At 58.0% G+C, this 17,520-nt stretch overlaps 1 protein-coding gene across 1 annotated transcript; it reads right to left on the reverse strand.

The window, feature by feature from the left end:
- Positions 1 to 630: 630 nt before the first annotated feature.
- Positions 631 to 17,260, reverse strand: NPEPL1 (aminopeptidase like 1). The gene is made up of 12 exons (XM_070472463.1): positions 16,839 to 17,260; positions 15,984 to 16,169; positions 15,253 to 15,423; positions 12,226 to 12,315; positions 11,707 to 11,788; positions 9,919 to 10,061; positions 5,780 to 5,857; positions 3,175 to 3,275; positions 2,823 to 2,946; positions 2,411 to 2,587; positions 1,893 to 2,003; positions 631 to 1,361 (listed from the first exon to the last, which is right to left on the reverse strand). The coding sequence occupies exons 1-12, from the start codon at positions 16,986 to 16,988 to the stop codon at positions 1,203 to 1,205; spliced, it is 1,572 nt and encodes a 523-aa protein (XP_070328564.1). The 5' UTR covers positions 16,989 to 17,260; the 3' UTR covers positions 631 to 1,202.
- Positions 17,261 to 17,520: the final 260 nt, after the last annotated feature.

Below are 17,520 nucleotides of genomic sequence, written 5' to 3' on the forward strand. Positions count from 1 at the left end.
CTTCCAGGCCCAGCCTGGGGCTGTGCACACAGCAGGCAGTTAATAAATACATGCTTGGGACCATGCCCAGAAAAAGTCACCTTGATTTCAGGGCAGGGGAAGGGACTTGAAGTTTAGGGAGCCTTGGGCAGGGGTGCAAGGTCAAGGAGCCCAGACACAGCCAGGAGACGTGTGGCCTGCAGCCATGTTCTCGTCCTCCCGTCGCCTGCAGAGGAGGTGCCGGCTCCATGCCAGGCGGAGCCAGAGTCCCGGATCTCCTCTGCGGGGCCCAGGCTGGGCCAGGCTGTGCCCTTCAGCTCCTAGGATCTTGCCCAGGGGGCTTTCGGTTGACCCCATGTAACACTTGTCTTGTGCTGTGCTTGGGGGTCATTAACACCTTCCCTGCAGACTGCGGGTCGTGGGAAAGTCCGAGATGCCTGCCCTCCAGAGCCTGCACGCTGAACCTCAGAGCCCAGCTGGCCCCGAGGGCCCCGGGCTCTCATCTGCAGGAATGAGTTTGCCAAATTCACCTCAAAGGCAGGTGCTGGTTTGGGAGGAGAGGGTGGCACCCGGAGCCTCAGACCCATAGGCAGGTTGTTGGGCTGCTTTCTAAAGTGGGCCGGAGAAAGGAGACAGAGGCAGAGGTGTGACGTGGTTTAGCCATGTTTAATTCAACCTGCAGTGAACTCAAAGGGGCCCAAGTAGACATTCCTCTTGCTCCTTAAAACCTGAACCAAGTCGCCCCATCCTTTCAAAGGGGTGGTCTGTTGGAGGCAGGGGCTGCCCCAGCTGGAGTGGGGCCTGGGTGCTCTGCAATGTGGGTGCCATGTGCGAGGCCTGGGGCTGCAGACGGGGCCAATGGCACCCACCGTGGGCCCTAGGCAGGGGCGGGAGTCTTGAGGGCCACGCGGCCAAAAGCATCAGGGCCGCGCATGCATCCTGGGGCCCTGGGGTCGTGCAGAGGCCCCAGGGAGGGGCATGGTCTGCAGAAGCTGGCAGGGAATCAAACATAAAACAAGCCCAGTGCTGCCCACTCACCCCTCCCTGGGCCCCCCGAACCCTGAGCTGTCTCCTAAGACACAAGAAGGAGCTGTTTCCGTCACCATGACAACTAAAAACAAAACAAACCGCAGCTCATCTTAAGGTATAATCTTCCAATTGCTTAGAATTAATCAGTGCAAAGTGAGGTAAAGCGCCCAGTGTCACCGGGCAGGGCGGCTGCATCACACGAGCCTGCGCCTCTTGGAGTCCCTCTCCGTGTCCCCCTCCTGGGCGTCCGCCTCGCAGCCAAGTGGGGACACCAGGTTCAGTAGAGGGTCCTCGGAGGCCTGGCCGAAGAGCGCCAGCAGGAGGGCCACACCGAAGCCTGTGGCGCGCTCGCCCTGTGGGTGAAGACAGCGGAAAGCTGTGCGGCAGAGCCCCCCCACCCCAGCAAACCCGCCACCGTGGGAGGGCTCTCGGGCCAGGGCGTCTGACCCCCCGTGTGCCCCCCAGCCCCCTTCCCTGTCCTGTTCTACTTAGAGCGGCGGAGGATGAGCTGGTGGACACAGCCCTGGTTCTCCTCCAACCACCCCCCCACCGGCTCCTCGGGAGGGAAAGGGTGAGACCGGGGCCCCTGGGCCTCCTGCCGAGGACAGGCGTGTTGGGAAGGACTGCACACAGCAGTCACACTGTTCCCAGGGACGAGGAGACCAGAGGTCAGGGGGGACCACAGCTGGCCGTGTGACCCTCACACAGAATGTTTCCGATGAGCTCAGCCCGTGCTCTGGAGCCAGAGAGGGGCTCTGGATGCAGGAGAGAGTGGGAGCAGCCAGACCCGCGGGGAGGGGCCGGCAAGGGAAGCAGAGTGGCTGGCCGGCCAAGGAAGGCCTAACGGTGGGGGGGGCAGGGGCACCCCCGTGCCCTGGACTCACAGCGTGCACGGGCGCAGCGATATCCAGGTGGACCCAGACCCCAGGCCAGTCGAAGCCGATGTGTGAGGCGATGAAGAGGCCAGCACAGGAGCTGGGGCTGTTGTCCCTGTCCTGGAGTAGAAGGCAGTCATGACCTTCTACCCCAGCCATGGCGGGGGTGGCCACGGTGGACACCCTGCGCCCTCCTGACCCCCATCCTCAGTGACCCCCATCTCCCGATGTCTGCAAGAAGGGGCCTGGGGTGGAGGGCCCAGCGTGGAGAGCAGCAGAGAGGGTCCCTGAGGGCCTGGCAGCTGGGCTAGGGGGTCTGCTTTCACCCTGGGGGCAAAGGGGAAGCCAGTCATAGACCTGATGGGGGACTTCAGAGTGGGGAGGATGTCCCAGTGCCTGGTGAATGGATATGCTGCAGGGAGACCAGTGAGAGGGCCATCCCTTCCCCTGATTTCTTCCCTCGCCTGCTCAGAGCCCAGATCTGGGGCCTCACAGGGGGACCTAGGTCCACCCTGCTCCACACCTACCGCCACTGAGTTCTTCATGTCGGCCACAGCCGAGGTGAATTCGCTGAAGTGCAGCTCTGGGCAGTAGACCAACGGGTGCACCAGGTCCCCGCATTGCCGCCCGGCCTTCACGCAGGCTGCCTCCCACTCGGCGCTGTTGGTGAGCACAGCCGCGTGGTACTTGCCTGTGGCAATGCCCTGGGGATGCGGGAGAGATGTAGAGAGCATCACGTGGTGGGTTGGGGGACACCGAGGGCAGAAGAGAGGCCGATAGAAAGCAGGTCAGAGAGACAGGCCGAGAAAGAGGGCCTGAGCACCGCCCCATGGGGGCCCTGTGCTAACGTTCCCTCCAGAGTCCATGGGCCCTGTGCGCCTGCACCCTCACAGACAAGCTCTGACCTGGTGACGAAGCAGAAGGGACAGTGGGGCCCACCTGAGCTCCGGTCAGCGTGGCCATGTCCAGGATGATGTCGGCGCCCAGGTCCTTGCAGGCGTAGGACACACCATCTGCCAGCACCAGCCTGCCCTCGGCATCCGTGTTGTTGATTTCCACAGTCCTGGGGATGGCAGACACCCCACTTAGAGCCCCTCCTCCCTGTCCTCAGCTGCAGTGCAGTGCCTAAAGGCTGGGAAGGGCTTGGCTCCCTGAGCGGGGGGTGGGTCCCCAGACTCTGTGGGCCCCCGAAACCTTGAAGAGGGACCCAGCCCCCATCACAGGCACCAGGGGATCCGGGACAGCACGATGGGGTGGGTGCTGTGAGGCGGGCAGGTGGGGTTGGCCTTACTTTCCAGAGTACAGCAGGTGGATGTCGTCTGGCCTTGTGGCGTTGGGCCCCACGGAGTTCTCGGCCAAGCAGAACACCGCATGGAGAGTGTCTTTGAAACCCTGGAGGCAGCAGACGAATGGATAAGAAAGCTGTGGTACATATACACAATGGAATATTACTCAGCTATTAAAAAGAATGCATTTGAATCAGTTCTAATGATGTGGATGAAACTGGAGCCTATTATATAGGGCAAAGTAAGTCAGAAAGAAAAACATAAATACAGTATATTAACGCATATATATGGAATTTAGAAAGATGGTAACGATGCAAGATAGCAAAAGAGACATAGATGTAAAGAACAGACTTTTGGATTCTGTGGGAGAAGGCAAGGGTGGGATGATTTGAGAGGATAGCATTGAAGCATGTATACTATTATATGTGAAATGGATCACCAGTCCAGGTTCAATGCCTAAGACAGGGTGCTCAGGATGACCCTGAGGGTTGGGATGGGGAGGGAGGTGGGAGTGAGGGTCAGGATGCGGAACACATGTACACCCATGGCTGATTCATGTCAATATATGGCAAAACCCACCACAATATTGTAAAGTAATTAGACTCCAATTAAAATAAATGAATAAAAAAAAAAACCCTGGAAGGACCAGGGCAGAGGCTCCAGTTATAGGCTGGGAGCATCAGGGGCAGGAAGGATGGTGACTGGCTGGAGCTCTCTGACCCGCAATAGACAGACAGACGGGTCCAAGGAGCAGGTATCACAGCCCCCTGCACTCCCCACCATCCTGGCGGCGGGCCCTAGGGCAGGGTCCCAATAGAGGCCAGGCGATGCAGCATGCACCCGAGAAGCAGAGCTGCCTGCTGGGTTTGAGTCCGGGCCGGCAGCTCCCCAAGGGCCATGCTCAGCTCCCGCCTCCTATCCATACAATGCGGTCAGTGGTCACAGTCCCTAACCGTACAAACCTGCTGATCTTTAAGCTTTTGAGGTTGGGCTTTTGACTTTGATGACCTTGACCCTTGGCTGTCGCCCAGTACCTACACTGAGGTTGAGTGCACTGAATCCATGGAGGCACAGTGACCCCCCACCGCTCAGGGTCCCTCAGGGCAGCCACAGAAACAGCTGTGTGGGTGCACTCCTCACTCCCACGCCCACCACACTCAGCTCTGACGTTACCATCTGTCGATCATGCTCACCTAAGACAATTACTATGCTGTTGTTTGCCAAAAGGTGGTTTCCCGCCTCTCTGCCTCATATTGTTAGCAACAGCATGAGGAGGCCTGCCTCTGGGAGGCCACTGTGAGGAGTGACCTGTTCCCATTGGTATGAGTGTGGACTCTCATTTCATTCTGTGAGTGACGACCCTCATCATGTACTTTAGGGCTCAAATTGAGGCACATTCCTTTTCTTAAAAAATGAGCTACAAGCAGGAGAAATCTGAGGACCACTTCCAACCACCAGCTGATGAACCAGACTTAATTGCCAAGTGGTTCCTCGCCCATAGGAAGGGCCCACCTGCTGGGACCCCGCCCAGCCGCCTGTCCAGATGCCAGGACGGACCCTACATGGGTGCAGTCACCCCAAACTCGTAGCTGAGACATCATGCAGTGCAGCCGCGCGGGCCCCCCTCCGGACCCTTCCCCATGAGCCCTTCCCAGAGCGCCCCCGGCCCCTGAGGCCAGGTGAGTCCTTTGCATACTTTATGAGTTCATTACGGAGGAGGTCGCGGGCCTGGCTGAATCCAGGCAGGTGGGCTGGGTGCTGCTGAACGAAGGCTGCATGACGCCTCCCAGCACAGTTGAGACCCCCCCCCAGCACCCCTTAGGCCGAGCCCCCCTCCCCTCCAGCCTTTCTGCTCCCCTCTCGGGCGTGGCTGGGCAGAAATCGTTTGCCAAGATCCTTTTGCTTTTCTTTTCTCGGGAAGTCTCCCCCTGGGGGCATGCTGCTCAGGTGGTGCCTGTGAGGAAGAGGGGCTTATGTTTGGTGACCGGAAGGGCTGGGCTTTTCAGAGCTGCCTGAGAGGTGAGCGGACCTAGACGGCCAGGGCGCCCAGCGCCTCTGCTGCATAAACATGCTCTGCGGTGTCAAAGGGCAAACGTGGGCAACAGCCACCACACTGTTATCGACCAGGCCCCCAGTTCGGGAATTTGGTTCCCATTGTTGGGCTCTCTGAGGCCTGTGTGTCCTGGGTGGGGAGCGCGGGGGCCTCTGGTTGCCCTGGTGTTTGGGCTCCGTGTGGCCGCTCCTGGTATTCCAGGACAGACCCCAGACCTCTTCCACCGAACAGTAGCCAGCCCCTCCCCAGACCCCCGCCCTGAGCGTCAGAGCCCAGGGGTGAGGCAGGCAGTCTGCTGCACAGCACCCTTCCCATTTTGGTCGGGACGGGCGAGGCTCTTAGGACTTAGCGGGGGGCCCATGATGCCAGCAGGCATCAGGCAGAGGTGACATGCCCGGGTGGGGTGACACTCTTGGCGGGAGGAGCCCTGACTGAAGCAAGGAGCCCTGGGGGCCCCAGGGACCCGGCGCAGGAGTGTGGAGGGGGATGGTGCCAGCCACGCAGACTCAGGGGGCTCTGGGGAGGAGGACCAGGGAGGAAGACAGGGCCCCCCTCACCTGCTTGACAGCGGCTCTGAAGGCCCCCAGGACAGCTGCGGCGCCCCCACAGTCCCTCTTCATCCCCGGCATGGTGGTCTGTGGGGACAGGAAGGGGCGAGAGAGAGGTGAGTGGATGCTGACCCCACAGCAACAGTGCTCCCCACCCCGCTCCCCACACCGGGGCCCCAGAGGCACAGGAGCTGGTGCCAAGTCAGCTGAGTGCCTACAGAACCCAGAAAATGCCACTAGTCACCTGGAGATCCTCCAGAAGCAATGAGAAGCCAGGGTCAAATGTGCTGGCTTGGTGGGGGGGCACGTCCAGCTTGAGCAGAGCTTTGGGGGTTACTGAACAGAACTGTGAGATTCAGTGGGGGCTTCCAGAGCGGCCTGGCTCAGAGGCGGAGCTGTGCCCAAGTCAGCCTGGGGATCTGTCTGCAGCTCCTCCATGTCACGACCTTGACCACCCATCTAGGTTAATGTGAGCTCCTCCTAAATGTCACTGGTCACTGTGACCCCATCAATCCCACTCCTGCCCTGAGGGCGCCTGACACCTGCCCGCATTCGCGTTTCCTGGGTGACGGGGTCTAGGGAGGGAGGCGCTGGAGACTGAAGTGTCCTCCTGCCACAGAAGTAAACACCATTTCCGATATACTAGTTGAGGGCAGCTAGGTACTTTTACGGTTTATAGGCTCTTGATGCTAATTGACAGGCTCATATTTTAAATTAACAACAGGTCATCAGATGTAAGGATTTGGGACCGAAATGTACGATTTTTCTGAGCCCTTATTGGATTACACGAGCTGAGAGTTTTAATGGAAAGTATTTTTAGATATAAACTGAGCTGTTTTTACAATTAAGTGGAGCAAAAATGACTCAGCTAGCACTATTGGAAATAAGCTGTTTTGACCTAACCTGCGAGAAACCACGGGATTGTTTAAATGGAATAATGGGGCCTCAAACCGAGAATCAACCCCCCTGCTGAAAGGTCACATGGAAGATGGCTGGAGATGGCCACTGAATCCCCATGTCCCTGGACACAAACAGAACAAATGTCCCACCACAAATGCAGCTCCATAGACTGAGTCAGCCTCATGGACCCCACCTGGCATTCCTGTTTTTATCAAAGAAACTATTTCCACAGGAGCGCCTTTGTCACTGTTGGGTTGCTGTTTATACCGATGGGGCAGTGGTGACCTGGGGCCTGTGGGAACTGGTGGTCACTGGACTCATTTCCAGGCCTTTAGGAAACAAGGTGCTGCCAATTTCACTCGAGTCTCCTTGCAGTAAAGCAGTGAAATGATTAGCTTTTTGGAAACCTCAACTGTAGAGAAGAGTCATTCCCAGCACTGTCCTGATGGCATGGAAGGGGTGGGGGAGGTCCTGCACTTGCTTCCTGATGCCCGGCGCTCGGCTCTGCTCAGTCAGCTGGAGCCCAGGCAAGAGTGGGCGCCAAGTCCTGAGCTCAACGAGCCTCTGCTCTCCCAACAACACTGTCCTGGAGTTGGGGTGGGGGGAACCACTGACAGATTCCGGGGGTCCAGATGCAGGTATATGCGGACATTGTCTCGAAAATGGCCAGAGTGAGCCTCTCACCTCCAGGAGGACAGCTGGCCTCACCTGGTAAAACTGGAGCTTTCAAGCAAAAAAAAAAAAATCAGGATTTTGAAAAACTTGTATCTGCTTCCATGATGGTTTCCTAATACTCAACTTTCTACATGAGATAGATGCTGATATTAATGAATGTGACTTTTTAAAATAGTGTATGCTGGAAAGATGTCAAAATCTGGAGGTTCGGCATAACTCTGTGAACAGTGTTTTCCAAATGGCACATATGTAACATCATAAAATCGTGCATTCAGACTTCAGGATGGACCCACAGATTTCAATGCAGCAGAGCTCACAGGCGTGGCTTTAAATCCCCCATCATAACCAACCTTTCAGAAACTCCCACTTGTCGAGTTTTGGTGTAACAGCAAAGAAGAAGGCCCTCAGTTACCTGAAGAAGGTATTAAAATGCTTCTCCTTTTTCTAACTGCTGAAGGACTGGGACCAGATTTTCTTTTTTATATTTCAACCAAAACGTATTGCAACAGACTAAACGCAGAAGCAGATATGTGATCACAGCTGTCTTCCACTAAGGCAGACAGTAAAGAGAGCTGCAGAAATGTAAAATGGTGCCACTCTTCTGGTTAATTTCTTCTTTTCATTTTGGAAAATACAGTTCTATTCATAAGACTGCATTATTTACAGTGGCATGCAATGGGGTCATATTGGTCTTTTTAATGAATTAATAACTATCTTTAAATTTTCCCAGTTTCAATTTCTAGTAGACAGCTAGCAGACATCGCCCTCATAAATAAAATCTCTTTCAAGATCAGTATTTTTCAGAGTGGAAGAAGTTCTGAGATGAACATATCTGAGGCCCCTTAATTCACACTGATCCTGATTTGCCTTGAAATCTTTGAAAATAGCCAGGACTATTCCTGCAAAATTGGGAGAGGGTGCCACCAGCAAAATGACTAACCCTCTGGAAGCCTTGCTTCTCACTCCACCCTCCAACAAGCCAATGTCCGAATGAGCCCACAAATCCATCCCCCCAAAATGCAACTGCTAAAGGGGCAAGAGCCCCTATCAAGGATGTGGGGTGAGGATCAACACCAGGTGTTAAGAATTTAAGAACAATAATAAACCAGACTAAAAGCTGAGTTGGATCAGAAAGAATGCTGATCACCAAAGAACTGATGCTTTAAATTGTGGGGCTGGAGAAAACTCTTGGGTGTCCATTGGACTACAAGGAGATTTAACCAGTCAATCCTGAAGGAAACCAACCCTGAATATTCATTGGAAGGACTAATGCTAATGCTCCAATACTTTGGCCACTTGATGCGAAGAGCCGGCTCATTGGAAAAGACTCTGATGCTAGGAAAGATTGAATGTAGTAGGAGAAGGGGACGACAGAGGATGAGATGGTTGGAAGGCATCACCAACTCAATGGATATGAATATGAGCAAACTCCAGGAGACAGTGGAGGACGGAGGTGCCTGGCGTGCTGCAGTCCCTGGGGTCGCAAAGAGTTGGACACGACTTAGCAGCTGAACAACAAAAGCTTGTTTGTTTGTTGTCATCAGTGGTAAAAGTATTCCTCCAGAAGAAACCCTGTTGTTGGTTGAAGTGAGTCCTTACCATATAAATAAAAGCTTCAGACCTGCCTGTCTTAACTCTTCCTCCTTCCAGAAGCATTATCCTATATGGACACTAATCACTGCCAGGGGCACAGACTCCTCAAAGCACCCTGGTTCTGAGTCAGGCAGGCTCTGCGATGCCTGGTGTCCACGGCACCTCTGACAGTGAGCTCCTGCCTTCGGATGGTGGATTCGGCGTAAACCCCAGGAGCAGTGAGCCATGCTGCTGCCCAGTCTAGGGGAACCACCGGGGTTGTGCTGTACAAGACATTTTTACTCCACAGATGTTTGAAAGCTGCTGGAGTCCACCTCAAAGAACCGGAAACATGGACATAGACGATTTGGGGATTTTCTTGTCAAGTGGGGTCTTTTTTGGTCTCTGCCGAGGGACCCTTCCATTAATAGACTTTCCCTGAGTATTCGTACATCAGTTGCTTCATGTGACAGAAAGTCTTCAAAATTAAAGTTAATTGTGCCCTTTTGGATCAACTATGAGTGCAGAGACTGACAAACCTGGCACCTCCATCTAGCGAACATAAACATGTGAAGAAGAGCAATGTGATAGAGTCACTGACAAATCGACAGAAGTGAAGGCTGGATGGCAGGGTGGTGACCCTGGCGTACGTCACCACGAGAGAATGACATGGAGGCGCCAGCTTTTTCTGTCAGAAATTACTTAATGCTATTTACAAGTGTTAACCGATGACTGTTTTCTTTATCTGTACTATAATACTCATAATATTTTATTGCAGATGGTCACAAAGACAGTGGGCATCACCCTAGGACCTTTTCTTCTTCTTCTCTGGATTTTCTGTGTCCTGACTCATTGCAGGCACGAACTGTCTGCCCCTTGGAGGGGACGGGGCCCCAGGGCCTCCCTCCTGGATGCCCCAACAACTTGCTCTTTCCTCTGACACCTGAGAAGGGGCCGCCCTTCCCCCACCACGTCCCCCCAGCCCTGGTCCTGCACCTCACCTTCCCCTTCATGCTGAGACCCCCGGTATCGTAGACGATGCCCTTGCCCACCCAAGCGATGGTCTGGGTGGCTCCATCTGGGGTGTGGCTGAGGACGGCCAGGGCCGGGGGATGGATGGCGGCTTTGCCAACACCGTAGATTCCTAGGGAAAGCACAGGACTCGTCAGTGAGGCTCAGGCCGGGCCGAGTGGAGGACTCCTGGGAGTCCCCCAGAAACATTGCTCTCCCCACAAACAGCTGCTGGCCTGTGGGTGTTCCTCTGGGCCACAGAGCCTGGCCATGTGAACCAAGTTCCCCGCCCTCTCCTGCTCCTGGTCACTGTGGAATTGGGGGATGCAATTGAGTTCTATGTGAAGTAGTGTTAGGCAAGAAGACTCGCTCAGGAAAAAAAAAAATTGTATCATTCCCAGAAAGCAGTGAACAGGACTGCAAAATGAAGGGATTTTGGACAATGCTTCAAGGCTGTTCCAGCCCTGCTCACCCTCCCATCACTGACCCCTCCATGCACTCAACGGCCACCTCCCTTTCCCAGCTCACTCCTGCTGCTGCCTTGCTGTCAGTTTACACACCCCAGCTTTTTGAGAAAACCCCGGCTTGCTGTGGGCAGAGCCCACGCCTCAAGGTCCCCCTGATAATCTAACCGAACAATCTTAGCAACCAGGACAAGCCAGTAGTGGTGGCCTGACAAACTCCTAGTCATCCTGCAAGACCTGCTGCAAATGTCACCTCCTCTGTGATGCGTTCCCTGACAGGACTGCCTCCAGCTGCAGCTGGCTTATGTGACTGTGATAGGCAGCTCGAACAAGCCCCCACGGATCCCCTCTGGGCATTCATGGTCTTGTGGATCCTCTCCCCTCCCCCATGAGGCAGGACTGTGTGTCTCAGCTTCTTGGGATGTGGCAGGAATTGTCCAAGAGGAGGTCACAGAAACAGAACTGGCCTCTGTGCTGTGTGCTTTCTTCTCTCTTGCTCAGAGACCTCTCTGAGAGAAGCTGCTGCCACGTTGCAAGCTGTTCAAGGACAGGCCCACACGACAAGGAACAGCCAGCTAGGCCCCTGATGGCAGGGCCATCAGTGAGCCTTGCTGGGAGCCTCTCTTGGGCCCCGGTTGAGGCTTCAAATGACTGCAGCCCCAGTTAACACAGGTATCATGGCCTGGAGAGACCCTGGGCCAGACCCAGCTAAGCCACGCCCAGTTCCCCACCCACAGACCGGCACGGGAAGGATGGTGTTGCTTTCAGCTGCTGCCTTCTGGGGTAACTGGTTTTGCAGCCACAGATAACAACCACAGTGACCTTCCCAACCCTGTTCCAGTTGTCATTGCACCTTGGTGCCTGGGAGGTGGGAAGGATGTGCCTGGCAGTCAGGGAGGGCTCTCTGAAGAAGTGGTCTGTGAGATCATATTGGGGGAGAGTATCACAGGGAGAAAGAGCCACGAGAGCATGTCTTGATGGGGATATGAGCTTGCGTATTCGAGGAACAGAAAGGCCCTGCTGGGCTGGCCTGGGGAGCAGGAGAGCAGCGCGGGGGAGGCTGCAGAGAGGGCGGACGGGGAAGGACTTGGACCCTGCGGCTTCCAGGATCTGAATCAGGATCTGAATCGCTGCCTCCTCTTTCCCCCGGGGATGGGCTGCTTCCCAGGATCTGGCCTGGGGGCTGGACACAGGCGGGTTTCCTGTAGGGTGAAGCTCGGGACAGCACGACATGTGGCCTGGCAACCCCCCAACCCCCCAGGTACCCCAGGCCTCTGCTGAGGCCAGGACCCAGGAGGACTGGCCCCCACCCACCTCCAAATCCTCTCGCCTTCAGCTCCTCATCCCGGATAACGGTTGGGACGATCCCCAGTTCTTTTCCAACTTTCTTAATCTCCTGGATGCATTCATGGAAAAAACAACAACACACAACACGTGAAGATGGCTTAAAATGAGGGTGAGGCCAGGGACGGGGTGAGCAGATGCCTTGTGGTGGGAGAGGGGTGGGCCGGGAAGCTGAGGCCCTGACTCTCGGCTCTAAGCATGATTAAACCCAGGAGAGGTTTAATCACCTCCAAACTCTGCGATTTCCTGTGGCTCATGGCTCGAGTCCTGCATGGGGGCCTCAAAGAGGAGGTTGTGTCCTCCCTCCACCCCCGGCTGAGGCCCAGGGGCCCCTCGGCTCCGGGTGGATGGCAGGACTCTGCAGCGGCCCGTGGCTTCCCCAGATGAAGTGCAGAGACTGTGGACCACCCCTGGCAGCCCTGGGATTCCTGACTGTCCCTGGGGTCGATCAACACCATCCCACCCCAGCTGGACCCCAGGGCCACGAACCTCAAGGAAGGTGTCTGTGTTCATCTCATTGCAGGGTGTGTCCACAATTCGGGCTGCTAGCCGCACGCCTTCCGTGGCACTCGTTAAACACTAGGAGAAAGAAAAGGCTGTCACTCGGGCCCTGGGACAGGTGGATGGTGTCCCTCATTGCCAACAGCCAGGACCCACAAGTGTCAGAGGCACACGTCTCCCGGGGGAGGCCGGGCAATGAGGGCAGGTGGAAGGGAAGCGAAAGTTGTACCCATGACCCCAGCCGTCTACAGAAAGACCCCTATGGCTGCAGAGCCACAGAGGAGCCCTTTGGCCTAGCATCCTCTCCTGGTCTGCATGGGGTCCTTCTTGCTTTCTGAGCCTCGTCTCCTGTTCTGCCCCTTACTCTGGTGGCAGGTGATCTCCTGCCTGGCCCTGAGTGCACACCTCGTCCAGCCTCTGCCCACTGGATCCCCCCCGCCCAGGAGGAGGTGATACCCTCTGTTATGGGAGTCTGAAGCCCTGACCACCAGAGGAGGGTATCAGTAGGGTTTGGGAAGGTGCTCAGGCTTCAGTGAGGTTAGAAGGATGGGACCCCATGATGGGATTAGTGCCCTTGTAAGAAGAGAACGCAGCTTGTGGAAGCCACCCTGATCTGGGATGGCTAGGCTCCAGGATGGCCAGCCTCTGGGAGTTTGAGAAACAAGCATCTAAACCCCTGTTGAGGGGCTGGTGTCACGGTTACCCAGGCAGACCAAACACCCCTGCTTCTCTAACCAGGGTCCCAGCCACCCTTCAAGGTACTTCTCAAAGGCCACATGCTCCAGGAGTCTCTCGGAGCCTCGCAATGGAAAAAAGGCTCCTGGACCCGCTGGGGAGGCGTTTTTCTTGTGTGGGCCCCATGGGGGTGTCCCAGACCCTCACCCTTCTTCCTGGGCACCTGATGCAACACTGCTCTGGCCACAGGGCAAGAAGGGAAGGACATAGACAGCTGGGCCTTGTGCAGAGGGCATGCTCATGTCTCTCTCCCCTCAAAGCTTCTGCCAAGAGCTCCCATGCACCTGACTCAGCCCTGATGCTCAGCTCTGCCTCCCTGCTCTGTCCTACCTGGCCCCCCAGCACCTGCCCCAGGGCCTGGCTGCCTTGAGAGAGAAATGCAGTGTGGGTTTGGCAGGGATGTGGACAGCATCCAGTTTCTTGTTGCCTCTTCCAGGCCCACAGGAGTGGGGAGGGCAGCGCTGGGTCCCTAATGCCAGCCCAGCCCCCTCCCAGGTCCCTGCCTGTTCCCAGGTAATTAACCCCTAAACCTCAGAGGCAGAGACTTGACAGCTCAGATCTGAGACATGCCATGTGGTCCCCACAGCTTGGCAGCAAGCCCTCCCCAGGGAGGGTGAGGGTCCCCACTGGTGGGCACCAGAGACCCTTGGCTGCTGTCTGGGGAGTGCATCAGCACTCTGAGGGTTGTTTCAAGGGAGGCAGGGTGCCGGCCTCATGACCTTGTGAGTGCAGGGCTCCTCCACGCGCGCAGCCCTGACTCAGGAAAGAGGGCGCACCTGCAGGGAGGGGCCCGCACCTCACTGTGCCTTGATCTCATCAGAAAGCAGCAGCATTCACTCACTCATCCATTCATCCACATCTACGTGGGCACCTGCCATGCGCCGGGCTCCACACTAGACTCTGAATCCACAGATATCCAAGGACGTGAGTCCAGCAGAGACTCACAACATTGTTTCATTAAATGCTACGGAGGAGGAGGGTATGAGAGGCCACAGGGACCCAAGTGGGAGGGAAAAGCCACATGCGATGTCAGAACCTCACACTTATGATCCCAGACGGGAGGGAAAGAGGGCTGATGGATGGAAGCTGTGGTTAAGGCCCGGGTCTACCCCTTGCTGGTTGGCTGAGCTCAATCACTCAGTGTCTCTGAGCCTCAGTCTGCTCAGCTCTCAAGCGGGGAGAGTAACAGGACCCACCTCACGGGGCAGTTGTGGAAATCAGATGTGTGTGCACATGTGTACTTGGAGCAGAGCCTGACATCTGACAAGCACCCGGGAAGCACTGGCCCTCCCCTGGTCATGAGGTTGGGGGAAGTGGGAACCAGAGGGGGGAATCTTGAGGCAGCCAGGCCATTAGGAGGCTGCTGCCTGATCCCAGGCAGGCACCGTAGGATGGGTGGGGTGTCGGGGCCAGGGAGACCCACCAGCCCACTGGCTCCATCACACACAAGAGGACTATTATGCATGGGACCAAGTCGGGGCTCCCACACCAGTGGGAGGCTAAACTCATGTACAATCCCAAGTGAGGATGGCTCTCAGGTGGCAGGTGGAAAGGGTGTGGGGAGGAGAGAGGGCTCCAGGTGGGCGGGGGCTCTTCAAGGAAGGATGACAAGTGCTTGAGTCTGGCAGGTTTGGGCCCTAGAGGACGGTGTCAGGAAGGGGATGGGCAAACTCCATACTGGCAGGCTGAGTGAGGAAGGGAGTTAAGACAGGCCAAGCAATCAGACCATGTTATTAAAAGTTTGTAGAGCAAGGTGGTGAGATAGTGGACAAGGGGGTGCTAACAGGGCCTGAGACAGAGTGAAGGGTGAGGGAGCAGCAAGGACCATCTGCGTCTGGCGTTTGGAAAGGGGGCTGCAGGTGGGAGGGCGAAATCACAGCCACAGGTCTGGGAGGGTCACCTGGCAGCCAGTCCACACACGGACTGAAAGCTGGAAATTACCTCCAGCCTTGCCTCGCTTCAAAAGGATTATTTGAAGAACCAAATGAAATAACATATGTAAAAGCGCACCATAAAGGGTAATGTGATATATACACGGGCAGGATTATTAGTATTAAAACATGAAAGCGCCTGGTGCGAGGCAGGTGCTCATAAACACTGGCTGAAGGGAACTGAATCCTGAGAACAAGACCACCCTGAGGGAGGGAGCCTGCAGCCAGGCTTTGGAAAGGCCCCGGGGGCCGGCTCTCTCCAGCAGCAGCAGCCCTATCCTGTCCTCCCAGGGAGTGTGGGGGAGGGGGGGGGGCGGAGGGGGCACGGTCTGAGCTTCCAGACACCCACTTGCAAAGTGGACACTTCCACTGGCCCGTTGTCTTGTCCAACCAGGAAAAACTCCACCGTGACGGTCTTCTTCTCCTGGCGCCGAGATGCCCCTGAGCGGTGGGTGAAGAGGGGGAAAGCGCGGGCCAGGGCGCAGGCGGAGGCGAAGGCATCAGACCGCTCACAGACCATCTGCAGCACCAGAGAGCAGAGCTGTGGTGAGGGGAGCGCAGCGGGGGAGGGGATCCCGGGGTCGCCCCATGGGAGCCCCTGTCAGGAAGTGCTTGGGCCCCACAGCTGGGTCAGAGGCCACTGTGGAAACAATCTGGCCAGAGATACCCCAGCAGGGCCTTCATCCCAGGGGCCTTCCCCGGAACCATGGTCCCATGATGGGAGAAAGAAAATGTCAGCCACCAGATGTGGTCCACTGCCTCCTGAGACCGGACAGCCGGACGTGCAGGGCCACACGGTGGATGTGGGCTCAGGAGGTCTGGGTCGGAGGCTCAGATCTGCCACCCACACTGGGCTGGGGTGCTTATGTCTCTGGGACCTCAGTTTCCCTGTCTGTAAAGCAGGGGTTGCAATCTCCAGCCGTGGAGCAATATCCACCTCTGAAGATACTGTGGCCAGAGTGCTCAGGGGTCCCCAGGGCTGAGTTGTGGGAGACACAGGTCACGGCCAGCACAGCCAGCACACTGTGACCTGCAGCCCAGGTGGGGGTTGTGTGGGGCCAGCCTCTCAGGAGCACTCACCAGAATGCACCGATGGGTCCCCGGCGGCAGGCAGGTCCGCACCAGGCGGGTGATGAAGTGGGCGGCCGAGGGGCTGTTGTGGCGGCTCACCCTGGAGGGCAGGGCGGCCACGGTGGCATAGTTCAGGTAGAGGGGACAGCTGTCCGTGGGGTTGGGGTTGAGCGTGCTTAGCGCAGCCTGCCAGAGCTGGATCAGAAGGGGAGACACAAGACAGACACCAGACTTCAAACGGCTGCCTGCCAGGAGCACTGCGTGCGGACGCCGGCATCGCTCGCTAAATGGGCACTTTTGCAGCTTCCCTGGCACCCTGGATCCCTAATTAAGACGTGTCACTTCTCACTAGATAAGCGCGTTGTGCGTCTGCTGGCACACGTCCACCCTTGTGGGATTAAGCACTGGGGCCTTAAACGGCCAGTTTGGGGGCTGCTTTGCCACAAAGGCACTGGGGTGAGACCAGTCAGGGGTCCTGGAAAGGGGTGGGCGTCACTGCCACGAGGGTTCAGGAAGGAGGGTTCAGAAGGCGGCGTCAGGGCCCCTCGAGGGCACTTCCTTCGCGCCTAGTGGGCTCTGCCAGGTCTGCCCACGAGCCTGCGGCCCGGGTGGGTGCGGGGCACAAGTGGCTGCCGGGCGGGGCTGCTGGACGGGAGCCCACGCCTCGGGTTCTTGGGAGGCGGGCGGCCCCGGGCCTCGCCGGCAGGCCTAGTCCGCCAGGCGCACCCGGCCGGTGGGCGGGCGGGCGGGCTGGGGGCGCCGGGCGGCCGAGGCGGGGCCTCCGCGGCCTCCCCGCCGGCCCAGCCCCGCCCGGGCTCCGCTGGCCGGCGGGGCGGCGCATGGCGGCCGGCGCGGCCCGCTCACCTCCTCGGTGACCCGGGGCTGCAGCTTCCCGCGGACGTGGCTCCAGGGCACGCGGTGCAGGTGGTGCAGCTGGCCCAGTAGCAGCAGCGGCCGGCTCTGCGGGTCCGCGTCCCCGGCGCTGGCCTGGAACTGCAGCCCCACGTTCGCCATCTTCGCCGACCCGCGCCCCCCGCCCCGGCCGCCGCGCCTGCCGCGCTCGGGCTCCCGCTCCGGCCGGGCCTCGGCGCCGCCCCGGCCCTGCCCGGCCGCCGGCCCCGCCTCCCCCGCCGCTCCGGGCCGCTCGCGAGACGTGCAGGGCCCGCCCGGGGCGCGAGGGGGCGCCGGGCCGGCGGGGCGGAGGGCAGGCCCCGGCCCGGAGCTGGCCCCGAGTTCCGCCAGGCCCCGGACTTGCGGGGCAGGCCCGGCCCGACCAGGCCCCGTCCCCGGCAGGCCCCAGGCCCGGCTAGGCCTCAGACGCTGTAGGCCGGCCCGCCCCGGCCCTGACCCCCTGGTCCTCCCGCTGCGAGGGAGGAAGCACTGCACTTCCGGGTTGGGGCTCCGGCCTTGGCAGGCTGCCAGTGGACCCTGGTAGCCCTGACCTCCAGCGGGTCCTGAGCAGATGCGGGCCCAACATCAAGTCTGCCCCAGCCCTGTCCACCAGACCAGAGTCTCCGTGAGGCCTGAGCCAGCCCAGCCTCAAGGA

This window comes from Odocoileus virginianus, chromosome 9, assembly GCF_023699985.2.
Source record: "Odocoileus virginianus isolate 20LAN1187 ecotype Illinois chromosome 9, Ovbor_1.2, whole genome shotgun sequence".
NCBI classification, from domain to species: Eukaryota; Metazoa; Chordata; class Mammalia; order Artiodactyla; family Cervidae; genus Odocoileus; species Odocoileus virginianus.

Excerpts from the sequence above, each read along its gene's own strand:
- NPEPL1 (XM_070472463.1), bottom strand. The coding sequence starts at position 16,988 with ATGGCGAACGTGGGGCTGCAGTTCCAGGCCAGCGCCGGGGACGCGGAC. Across the intron at positions 11,789-12,225 it reads ACACAGACACCTTCCTTGAG|GAGATTAAGAAAGTTGGAAA; the intron begins GTTCGTGGCCCT and ends GAATGCATCCAG. Across the intron at positions 5,858-9,918 it reads GTCTCAGCATGAAGGGGAAG|ACCACCATGCCGGGGATGAA; the intron begins GTGAGGTGCAGG and ends CTGTCCCCACAG.